We start from the raw sequence: 13,026 nt of genomic DNA, 5'->3' as shown, positions 1-13,026 counted from the left end.
TGTAATACCATAGTAAATCTACCTGCAATATTAGCATGGTGTAGCCAGGTGCATCATGGGAAATATAAGGCCGTTTACTATGGTAGGTTGGTATTGCAACCCTGTAACAATAGCAATAAATCAATACAGTTATTCTCAAATTCCTTTTTTGCCCGCAATGCTCTCCAGTATGAACAATTGTAATTATATAAGTAACAATTATTTGTGAAAAATAAACATATATACCAGCCATCACGCTTACAATGGCAATAGTTAGTGACTAGAGAATGCACTTGTTTGACTATAAAGGCTCACACTTGACTGATCAAAGGTGTATACAGCATACGGAGTCTCCCCACAACGTGGAGCCCGCTTCCGTGTCTAACTGTCGACTCAAGCGTGGGTGACATCCATCCGTAGTCGTCTGCTTGTTACCGGAAATTAGTTAATGTAATCGAGAAGAGCTCAGACTGCTTCCCATCAGAGAGCTGCCCCTCCGTCACATGCTGCTCTCCAGGACGCCTACTGCACAGCCACATGAGCCGCGTTCAGGACACAAAACTCAGCCTGGATCTCGGTTTTTTTCTCTCGTTCCCTCTCTCATGGACGCACAAGTTTTTCTTTGTTTAATTTAATGGCGCTATGAAGTGAAACTCCGCCATATTCATCAAATCTACCACACCCGTCAACAACAGCGCGCGACTATAAAACTTTTAATTTCACTTTAAAATACTTGCTTTTCTACAAAAGACAACAAATAAGGTAAACTATTACAATTGGTTAAACATATGTATTATTGTGGTTCTCGGGGGTTGTAAAGAAGGCTGGGGTTCTGGTTGACTTCACCGGCATCATGTTTGCATCCGTGCCCAGGGAGGTGACGCCTATCCCGGGCACGATGACCCTGATGGCGGCGGGGGCTTGTTGCCTCAGCCCGGAGGCCAAAGAGGCTCGCAGGATCAACGACGAGATCGAACGGCAGCTACGCCGCGACAAGAGGGACTCTCGACGGGAATACAAGCTTCTCTTGCTGGGTAATGAAAACCACTATAAAAGTATTTTTTGTGAACAAAGTTTTCACAATGATTGAACTGCATGCAATTGTGCTTTCATTACATTTTGTAGTGTTTTTCCTCAGCACCACAGCGGCCGTGATTGCATAATGGCAGTTTATAAGTGTGATGCATGACAGAGCCGACATTGACATTGTTCTAATCAGCCTTCAAAATAAAAGCTGCCAACCTTCCTTACATTAGGTACGCTCGCACGTCATAATGCAGCCCAAGTCAACTAAAATGTCCTCAACTAATCATTTGGAAGTGGATATTGTGATGATAGAATACTGTTGTTACTTCATGAACTCCTTGAAAACTCCAGTGTTCAAACATTTGACTGCATTGATGTCAACAAAAATGTCTTGCTGCAGTATTTGGGCGATGAAACCAAGCAAGCACATGGTTGTCCAAAGAGCGGCGCAGGGGCTATTTGCGACCCCCAGCTTTTTTTTTTTTTTGGAAAGTTGGAATATTTAAAATAAATCGTGATATTATGCAAAATCTAAATAGTTTTATTAAATAAAAATGTTTAATTAATAAAATAAAAATAACATAAATTATATTAGAAAAGCAGGAAGTGAACAAATGTAACAGTTACTGATTGTAAAAGAACCAGATGGAGGGGTAGGATTTAATAAGCTTTGCTTCTTCCTACTCCTTTTGGACTGTGGAACTGTGAACTGATTATGGGATGCACTCAATTGTAATCTGATGCATGAATTAATACCATTACCATTTTTTAAAATAAGGTTGAAGGAAAAAGTAATAATATTATGGGAATGAAGTCAAATGGCCAAAAGAGAGTGATGTTCATACTAATAATATGCTTTTTCACCAATATCACACAGCTGATATGCATATTTACAGTGCATCCGGAAAGTATTCACAGCGCTTCACTTTTCCCACATTTTGTCATGTTACAGCCTCATTCCAAATTGTATTAATTTAATCTCTTACCTCAAAATTCTACACAAAATACTCCATTATGACAATGTGGAAAAAGTTTTTTTTTTTTGACTTTTTTTGAATTGATTAAAAATATAAAACTAAGAAATCACATTTACATAAGTATTCACAGCCTTTGCCATGAAGCTCAAAATTGAGCTCTGGTGCATCTTTTTTCCACTGATCATCCTTGAGATCTTTCTACAGCTTAATTGGAGTCCACCTGCAGTAAATTCAGTTGATTGGACATGATTTGGAAAGGCACACACCTGTCTATATAAGGTCCCACAGTTGACTGTGCATGTCAGAGCACAAACACCAAGCATGAAGTCAAAAGAACTGTCTGTAGACCTGCGAGACAGGATTGTCTTGAGGCACAAATCTGGGGAAGGATACAGAAACATTTCTGCTGCTTTGAAGGTCCCAATGAGCACAGTGGCCTCCATTATTCGTAAATGGAAGACGTTTGGAACCACCAGGACTCTTCCTAGAGCTGGCCGGCCTTCTAAACTGAGCGATCGGGGAAGAAGGGCCTTAGTCAGGGAGGTGACCAAGGCCCCGATGGTCACTCTGTCAGAGCTCCAGCGTTCCTCTGTGGAGAGAGGAGAGCCTTCCAGAAGGACAACCATCTCTTCAGCAATCCACCAATCAGGCCTGTATGGTAGAGTGGCCAGACGAAAGCCACTCCTTAGTAAAAGGAACATGGCAGCCCGTCTGGAATTTGCCAAAAAGCACCTGAATGACTCTCAGACCATGAGAAACAAAATTCTCTGGTCTGATGAGACAAAGATTGAACTCTTTGGTGTGAATGCCAGGCGCCATGTTTGGAGGAAACCAGGCACTGCTCATCACCAGGCCAATACCATCCCTACAATGAAGCATGGTGGTGGTAGCATCATGCTGTGGGGATGTTTTTCAGCAGCAGAAACTGGCAGACTGGTCAGGATAGAAGGAAAAATGAATGCAGCAATATATAGAGATATCCTGGATGAAAACCTGCTCCAGAGCGCTCTTGACCTCAGGCTGGGGCGAAGGTTCATTTTTCAGCAGGACAACGACCCGAAGCACACAGCCAAGATCTCAAAAGATTGGCTTCAGAACCACTCCGTGAAAGTCCTGGAGTGGCCCAGCCAGAGTCCAGACTTGAATCCGATCGAACATCTCTGGAGAGATCTGAAAATGGCTGTCTCCCATCCAACCTGATGGAGCTTGAGACTTATTGCAAAGAAGAATGGGCAAAACTGCCTAAAGATAGGTGTGCTAAACTTGTGGGATCATATTCAAAAAGACTTGAGGCTGTAATTGCTGCCAAAGGTGGATCAACAAAGTATTAAGCAAAGGCTGTGAATACTTATGTAAATGTGATTTTTTTGTTTTCTATTTTTAATAAATTCAAAACATGTCAAAAAAAAACTTTTTTCACATTGTCATAATGGAGTATTTTGTGTAGAATTTTGAGGTAAGAGATTAATTTAATACAGTTTTGAATGAGGCTGTAACATGACAAAATGTAGAAAAAGTGAAGCGCTGTGAATACTTTCCGGATGCACTGTACTTGGCATTTGTATTTGTTATGCAAAATATCACATTTTGTCCTTGCATTCTTTCACTTTTCAATATGTGGCCCCCGCTGGAAAACGTTTGGACACCCCTGCTTGACAGAAGGGAAAGTGGTGGAAGGTAGCAAAATAAGTTTTCCCGCGTTCTTACTGTATATGGTGCCTTCAGGGGTAGAGCTTACCAAATGTTGTGAAGGATGCCAAAATAGTTGCTCCATACCACTTTTGGACCCTGATATGGTGCGAAAGGGGGCCATTTCCTGAAATCAGAGGCGCACAAACCCCAGTGGAATGAGTCATAAAGGGTAGAGCTCACCAAACTTCACGTACGTGTGTATTGACGTTGTACATGTGTGTTTTTAGGGACGGGCGAGAGTGGGAAAAGCACCTTCATCAAGCAGATGAGGATCATCCATGGCCGTGGGTACTCAGACGAGGACAAGAGGGCGTACACCAGGCTGGTCTACCAGAACATCTTCACCGCCGTGCAGGCCATGATCCAGGCCATGAAGATGCTGCGGATTCCCTACAAGTACGAACACAACAAGGTACAAATGACTGTTTTATTGTCGTTGGACGAGCCGCACACCATTTTCAGTCATGTTTAGTTTTATGGTCCCGCTGCCAGACATCGGAGCAGGCTGTCCTGTGCAAAGTATACGCAATGTGGGGCATGTCAAGACAAGAACCAAGCTTTACGGGATTACAGCATGAAATGTTATTCTTATACAAAGTACAGCATTGAAGTATTTGGGGGAAAATAACTTTATTCTTGTCAATATGACGTTATTCCTTTAATTGTCTACATGTGTGTGAGTGGCCAGCATCTTATTAATCACATAAATTGCCTCGCCCACACTAACCACGCTGCACAGGTTCCAGGTAGCGAAGAGGGGCCCTGGAGAGAACAGTACACTTCCTGGTGACCTCAGAGAGGGAGGGGAGGTGTGAAGGGTGTGTATGTTGTGTTGTCATATCATCGTCAGAGTCTTTGGGAAGCATTAACCAAGTCTGAGACCGCATTCCTGATTTCTTTTAACACATTAAGATGACCTTTGATGGAAACTCTCCATGCAAGTATTGCAGTTTTTTGTAAACGGAGGGTGTAAATATTAGTACAGAGGTCAGGAAGTCAACCAGATAAGTTACTCAGATGTTCCAAATGATTATGAATAAGTACGTGCATGGGGGGTTGGGACCACTGGGCTGCAGAAAAACTTGAATTAAAGGAACTAATCCACCACTTTTAAAAATTTTACACCAACATATTGTGATATATTCTAAGGTCCGTAGGACAGAGTGGGGAAAAAAAGTAACTTTTCTGGCTTCTCATTTTGTCTTTCTTCGCCACTCTGCTTGAAACACTGTCCTAAGTTTTAATACTTTCGCTCGTTAGCATGCTATATGCTATGAATGTCCCTGTGTGTAAGAGTTAAGAAGTGTAGAGGTGACTATAGGGATGTTATGTTATGTGTACAGGACTTTAATAATGGTAAAAACGTCATGGTCTAGCTATGTAAATATTCGGTTTCATAATATTGAATCCTTTGTGGAAATTCTGGAACCGATTTACCTCGATAAACAAGTAAGGAACTATCCAGAACTTTCCACAACGGCGTTGAAGACATTGCTCTTTGTCAGACTGGATTTTCAAGCTTGCGGAGTCGATAGATAGTAAAAACCTGCTAATGCACCATATCCTTTGTGTGCAGGAAAGTTTGTTGTTCTTTCATTTTGGATGAAAGCAAATATTAAATTATTTTGTGCTGACCAGCACCAAAACACGATTTCAAATGCTTGCACATCCCACCAACGGAAACCGGGTAACCATTTTGTGTCTTTTGTACACTCTTTCAATGTGATTTTTGTGTGATGGGAGACCACCGCTACATAATAAACACGGTGTCGACCTGGCCTCTGCATGTGACTCTGGTGGCACACGTGGTGCACATCCACTGAAATATTCGCTGCCAGGCAGAGAGGCGCATTAAGGCGGCGGGGGAAAGATTCCAGGAAGACATCCGTTTTCCAAGCCAGAGGAGATTATCTCAACAAGATTTTACCCGTAACGCTGCAGCCTCTGCACTTAGTTGGGCTCCTAAATGCATTTGAAATGAAACGCTCGATGCACTCGAGTAAACGCCAAAGAGCGACTGAGAGTCCTAAGTGGAAGTTGTGCGCTACATGCTAAATATTATTCTCCTGTGGAATACTTAATTACGGGCACGTCTCACAGCAAACACAGTCGCTATTTCGTCGTCCTGTCGGGATTGACACCAACACAAACAACGCCCTTAAAGGATGCCGCAGTCTTGATGGCAGCCAAAGAAGAAGACTATAGGAAATGAATCAAGTACAGTGTACGCAGGCAGCGCATTGATCCTCTCAGCTCAGCCCTTCTATGAATGAAGTCATGTGCTGCAAGGCTTTCATCAGCCATCAGGCACCATCACAGCCCACAATAAAACCATGAGCGCCGTCACTCAGTCGAGCCCATATCATATAATCCCAGTCTGTTTTGCGAAAGTATGTATATTTCCAGGCTGGAAAAAAATACCATAGTTCATTTGGAAGCGATTGATTAAAACTGATCCGAAGCGCTGATTGATCTCCAATTACTTCATATTTTGTAGAAAAAATTCCAGAGTCAAACTGTCCAGGCCATGTTTAAATTAAAAATGATAAATTGTGTACTCAACGTGTATTCCACTTGTCTCCTTTTATGATTCACTACTGAGCAGCCAGGACAGAGGTGTGTTTACTGTGTGCTTTCGTCATTTCTATGCCAGCCGTCAGGTTTTCCCTCTTTGCCATAACAGATGCTTCCATAAAAGTCGGCTAAAAAGATAACAGACTCATGGAGTTGATCCTCAGGTTATCGATGGGCTGCTATTGATGTTTCTTTGTGCTTTGTTTCTATTCCTGTGTTCAGGCCAACGCCAGTATTGTCAGCGAGGTTAATTTGGAAACGGTGACAACATTTACAAAACCATATGTGGACGCCATCAAGAGCCTGTGGGCCGATCCGGGGATTCAGGAATGTTACAATCGGAAGAGGGAATACCAGCTCTCGGACTCTGCCAAATAGTGAGTGTAAGCAGATGGGTATCTGCTCGGGCTTTGCGGAATACTTTCCATTGTTTCCTCTGCCTGCCACATGGTGGTGGGGGGGGGGAAATCTGTGTTTATGATGTTGAAAGTTTACATGCTGAATGAAAAGGGGTCACCTTGTCACTCTACAAAACCACTCACATTGAGCTGAAAGTGCTGTAGTATGCATGCCAGGCCAGTAGTTGGTGATGTCACTCAAAATTGATATTGAAATTTGTTATGTTTGGGTGTAAAATGATGACCTTTAGGCTGCACGGCGGTCGAGTGGTTAGCGCGCAGGCGACACAGCTAGGAAACCCGAGTTCAATTCCACCCTCGGCCATCTCTGTGTGGAGTTTGCATGTTCTCCCCGTGGGTTTTCTCCGGGTACTCCGGTTTCCTCCCACATTCCAAAAACATGCTAGGTTAATTGGCCACTCCAAATTGTCCATAGGTATGAATGTGAGTGTGAATGGTTGTTTGTCTATATGTGCCCTGTGATTGGCTGGCCACCAGTCCAGGGTGTACCCCGCCTCTCGCCCGGACACAGCTGGGATAGGCTCCAGCACCACCGCGACCCTCGTGAGGATAAGCGGTAGAAAATGAATGAATGATGATGTTTTTCGTACTGCAACACTGCTAAATTCTCTTGACCAGCACGTACACAGAATTTATACACTTGGAAATACGGATGGCCGAGAATTATCACTACCGATATCACCTGATGCGATTTTTTTTCCCGATCATTAAAAAATGCTGTATACAACACATATGGAGATATATCATATATCAGATGTATCACATATCAGTATCTGGTCATATCAGTTGCAGAGATGGACAATATCGGCATATCGTTTTTTGTTGTGGCAAAAAAAAATCGGGTATCCCTACCTGTAACATACTACTTCTTTTTTAAGATTTATGTATTTTCCGAATATGTAATTAATAATATGCATAGTTTTCTCATTTATTGTCAAAAGTTGCATATATATATGAGAATAAAGGTGTAAGATTACAAGAAAAAAAGTCATATTATTGGGACTAAAAGTTGTAATATTACTGGAATAAATTGTAATTTGTCAAAGACAGTTACCGAATTATGTTGGAATATTATGAGACATAATTTTGTCGCAATATTATTTTTGAGATGAACTGTGTTCTTGTACAATTATGATTAAAACCCAAATATATGTATATTTACTTGTGTATTTACTATTCTTACTATTACCCCCATAAATACACAATTAAATATAAACATAATATTATATGTATATTATTATATAAATACAAAAAAAAATATACACAAACATGCCGCCATTCTCAACTTTTGTTGTAAAATTGAATTATTATAGTAACATCAGAATAAAGGAAAATAAATTGGATCTTTATTTTTGTAACTGCATTTTCTAGAAATATGTAAAAGGCATATTTTTTCCCATGAAAGATAATCGTTAATTCTAATAATATATATATTGTAGTATGCAGCATAGTTTTTCATTTGTTGTCAAAAGTTGCAAGTGTTTATAGTGTTGACATTATTTCACGACTATCCTTTGAATAACATGAATATAAAATCCATATGTCAACAGCTATCTGAATGACTTGGATCGGATCTCCGACGCGGCGTATTTGCCTTCCCAGCAGGACGTGCTGCGGGTCAGGGTGCCCACCACGGGTATCATCGAGTACCCCTTTGACCTGGAGAACATGGTGTTCAGGTGGGTTGTGCCCCCAGATCCAAGTCAGTTGTCAAGGCTCTGATACTCCCGCCTCCTGCCGTGCAGGATGGTGGATGTTGGCGGGCAGCGCTCAGAGAGGAGGAAGTGGATTCACTGTTTCGAAAAGGTGACCTCCATCATGTTTCTGGTGGCGCTCAGCGAGTACGACCAAGTCCTTGTGGAGTCCGCCCATGAGGTGAGACGCTCCAATGCTCTAAATTATGTCCCATATTTCTAACACTAATCTTATCAAAGCATCGTAAACAAGACAGTTTCATGGTCTCATTCGATGCAAGCCCTTCCCCTGTGGCAGTGTGCTTAACTGATCTGCAGGGGGAGCTCTTTAGTCACTCTGCCAGGCTTGTTTTCATGACAACAAATAGAATTTGCAGCCTCCCTAAGAGCATATTTGAGCACACAGAACTACTTATTCATTTATTTATTTGTCCGTCATTGAAGAATCGTATGGAGGAGAGCATGGCCCTGTTCCGGACTATCATCACCTACGAGTGGTTTGAAGAGTCCTCCATCATCCTGTTCCTAAACAAGATCGATTTGCTGGAAGAGAAAATCATGCATTCGCATTTGGTCGACTACTTTCCCGAATATAACGGTGAGAAACTCTTCTTCTTCGTAATATCTAGTAATCCCTGGGAAAGATAACATATCTGAAAAGGAGTAGGAAGAAGAAGATCTTATTTAATCCTAATCGGTTCTCCGTGGCTAAGCCTTTACTGATATTTTTTAAATATTGCCATTTTCTACTAGGGAGAGGACAGAGTAGTAATTGTGTAACAATAATTATATATATGGCTCATGGAAGCAGGTAGAAACTAAAGTCAAAATTATTGCTTTGTATCATTTAAATGAATTAGAATTTCATTTTTAGATACATTTTATCATAGAACATAGAATACATTTTTTTTAAATGAACCTTGTTATTATTAAGGGGGGAAAAAATCCAACCCTACATGGCCCTGTGTGGAAAAAATGACCCCCCCCCCCCCCCCCCCCGCTCCCCCTTGTGTAAAACATAACTTAATTGAGATTTATTGAGATCTATCAGTCTGGAAAAGGTTATGAAGCCATTTCTAAAGCTTTGGGACTCCAGCAAGCCACAGTGAGAGCCTTTATCCACATATGGCGAAAACATGGAACAGTGGTGAAACTTCTCAGGAGTAGCCAGTCAACCAAAATGAACCCAAGAACGCAGCGACGACTCATCCAAGAGGTCACAAAGGACCCCACAACATCATCTAAAGAACTTGAGGCCTCAGTTGCTAATGTTCATGACCCATAGGAAAGACAAAAGGCAGAATGAGGTGATGGTCTGGGGCTGTTTTGCTGCTTCGGGACCCTGGAAGACTTGGAAACACCAGCAAGTCCTCTGAATGGCGGAAGAAACACAGAATGAAGACTTTGGAGTGGCCTAGTCCAAGTCTTGACCTGAATGACCACGATTCTGCAAAGCGTTGGAAGAGACTCATTGCAAGTTACAGCCAACACTTGATTGCAGTTGGAGCTGCTGAGGGTGGTCCAACGGGGGGGGGATCACTTTTCCACACAGGGCCATGTAGAGTTGTAACAAAAATAACAGCGACGCTCCTTTCCTGACTCCTCCCCCTGCAGGTCCCCAGCGGGATGTCAAAGCGGGCCAGGAGTTCATCCTGAACATGTTTGTCAACCTCCATCCGAACCGCAAAAAGCTCATCTACTACCACTTCACCTGCGCCACCGACACGGACAACATTCGCTTTGTCTTCCGCGCGGTCAAAGACCACATCCTGCAGGGCAACCTGGAAGACTACAACCTGGTTTAGAGCTGCCACTGGGGGGAGGGGCTTGGTTGCGGTTGCTGTAATTGGACGTGCTTTGTCGAGCCCGGCGGTCGGAGAAGCCCGAGGCGGCTGATGATCACTAGATTACAAGATGGGGGCGCATGTCTCCGAATGACTGTACTACTGATGCATTTCATACCTTTTTGAAAATGTCCTAGCTAGCATGTCCTGACCACTAAACCGCTGCATTGGTGTCGAGTCGCTCGTGAGAATCACTCTGAGGCCTTCTTGCTTTTTAAAGTAAATGAATGACTATGACTCGGATGCAGAGGGACTACTTTTTTGGAGTACGCCAGGCCTCTGAAGACTTCTCTTAGCTTTTGTGCCACTAAAGGGAAGGCAGTTGTAATCAACACTAATTGCACATTTATTTTTCAAGCTTTCACTGATTTTGCACACTTGAGTAACTTTGTGTAACCATTTTGGAACATTTTGTGTGAGTCGCCATCTTTTTTTTTTTTTTTACTTTTATTTCTGCACTGCATAAAATCTTATGAAGGAGTATTAGGGCCATCAGACACATCAATCAAATGATCAGAAATAATTACAATAATAAAATAGCGCTATACAACTAAGAAAAAAAGTTTGAAAATAACGAGAAAAAAATGTGAAACTAGAATGTCACAAATTTTTTAAGAAAAAGCTGTGAAGCGACACGGATACAGTTGTATATATACAAGATTAAAGTTGTAAAGTTATAGTAAAAACGCACATTTATCATGATCAAGTCATCATATACCGAGAATAAAGTCGGAAACATTACTGGGAAAAAAAGTTGTGAAGTTACACGGATTGTACACAGCAACAAAGTTGTCAATTTTTTATACGTTAATACAAGAAAAAAAACATAACATTCATGAGGCAAACCAGTAGTAGTAGGAATACCAGTAGTAACAGTATTCAATATTTCAGTAAAAGTATTAAAGGAAAAAAAAATCGTATTTTTTTGCAAGAAAAGTTAAGCTACAAGATAGTTTTGCTAAAGTAGTAATACAAGAAAAAAATATTTTTCGGATAGAAAAGAAATAGAAAAATGTACACAGAGTTGTAAAGTGACAAAATTGAAGTTATAAAGTTTGTGAACAAAGGCGTATTTTCCAAGAAAAATATGAATATGTCATAACATCACAATGATAAAGCAGTAATACCACTGTAATATGAATGTACACCACTAAATATAAAGTAATAATACAATTGGGGAAAAAAACGCAAAAAATGCATTTTTTCCCCAAGAAAAACCCCATTGGAGGATAAAAGGGTAAAGCTAGTACAGCTCTCATATAATCACAACCATACACATAAAAATGTATTTTTTCCTCCAAGCATAATTCATTTTTCTTTTCAGTGTTGCCATCAAATCTTTATGCACATGAATACATTTCAAAGGGAATCCTTTCTCTTTTTTTTTTGCAAGCATTTTTAGTGATTGCATCAAACTGCGTTAATATGTAATTTTCCTCGGTTAAAATTGCCTGGCTGTAGAAGTGGGCTGTCGTTTACCCCAATGTGCGCTATAAATATCACACGGTACACCCCCCCCCCCCTTCCGTTTGGGTTGGTTGAGGTCGGCACGGAGAGGCTGGCTGCTGACGAGATAAGTGCGGTGTTAAATAATCTCTCAGGCATTAAATGAGTGCATTGAAGTGCTCTTTAAAAGGGTTTGGAGTAAATGAATACAAAGCTAATTAAGAGCTTATTGGTGACACCGCTGTTTACATGACCTCTGTCTTCTTATTAAAAATCATTTCATTTTAATTTATGGTTGTGTTTCACTCACTGCAGCTTGTTTTATTCGGCCTCTTGGTGTGTTTTGTATGTTGATCATTTCAATAAACAAACATTTGATTATTTGGGTCTGCTCCTACCCTACAGTTGTTTTAAATGTTGGCTGAGTTTTAGTGCGAGGATGGCTTCCCTCCCTGGCAGCGGTGTCCGAGCCAACATCGGTGAGTTTAACAGTGCAAATATTTACTCTATTGACTCTGTTTAATTGACTGTGTGTTATTTTCTGCATTGCAGTCATCGGTCGGTCGATCACCAAATCCAAATATGGTTCCGATGAGTCCAATTGGCCCCACCGGGGACACCGAGCAAAAATGTGATCGTGAAAAATGATAAGCATTGTGTATCCAGTCACGTCACAACACAGCATAACCTAACTTTCCATACATACATTGCAAATATTTGTTGTTGTCCAAAGAAAAGCATGAAAAAATATATATATCACAAGATACAATGCAAATACAGCACAGTAATCCATAGTTGGAGCATAGAAATACATTACTAAAGACCTCTAGACATGAACTAACACCCCTATAATCACCATTAGACTCATTTTACCCAACATAGTAGATCATGGATCCATCCATCCATCCATTGCCTATGCCGCTTATCCTCACTCGGGTTGCAGGTATGATGGAGCCTACCCCAGCTGACTTTGGGGCGAGAGGCGGGGTTCACCGGCTCCAATCAGAGATGGCCAAACGGACATTCGAACCCAGATCTTCCGACTGTGTGGCCTACATGCTACACGTTAGCTCAGAAATATACAAATGTACATAATACGAGTACCAATATGAGTTTGCTGGGATGAAATGCATGATGGGAATAAGTTTTTTAAATTTTAAACTCGTATTGGTGCTTGTATTATATATACATATTTTACATGTTTTTATTCAAATTATTTATATTCAAACAAACAAGCGTTGGAGTAATAATAACCGCTGATAAAAATAACCGCTCACATATTAGCATATAACATTAGCTTTATTCAGAAATAAAATTCATTTCTGTTGGTGCTATAGTACATGCTTTTCATTGGACGCCGACATATTACGCCCTC

At 41.1% G+C, this 13,026-nt stretch overlaps 1 protein-coding gene across 1 annotated transcript; it reads left to right on the top strand.

The window, feature by feature from the left end:
• Positions 1–337: 337 nt before the first annotated feature.
• LOC131108994 (guanine nucleotide-binding protein G(q) subunit alpha-like) lies at positions 338–12,006 on the top strand. The gene is made up of 8 exons (XM_058060503.1): positions 338–741; positions 853–1,013; positions 3,902–4,086; positions 6,471–6,625; positions 8,218–8,346; positions 8,413–8,542; positions 8,806–8,959; positions 9,976–12,006. The coding sequence occupies exons 2-8, from the start codon at positions 878–880 to the stop codon at positions 10,164–10,166; spliced, it is 1,080 nt and encodes a 359-aa protein (XP_057916486.1). The 5' UTR covers positions 338–741; positions 853–877; the 3' UTR covers positions 10,167–12,006.
• The last annotated feature ends 1,020 nt before the right edge of the window (positions 12,007–13,026 follow it).

The sequence above is a fragment of the Doryrhamphus excisus genome, chromosome 2, assembly GCF_030265055.1.
Source record: "Doryrhamphus excisus isolate RoL2022-K1 chromosome 2, RoL_Dexc_1.0, whole genome shotgun sequence".
Classification (NCBI taxonomy): Eukaryota; Metazoa; Chordata; class Actinopteri; order Syngnathiformes; family Syngnathidae; genus Doryrhamphus; species Doryrhamphus excisus.
Note: the sequence above shows the minus strand (reverse complement) of the source record. Positions and strands in the feature narration are given on the sequence as shown.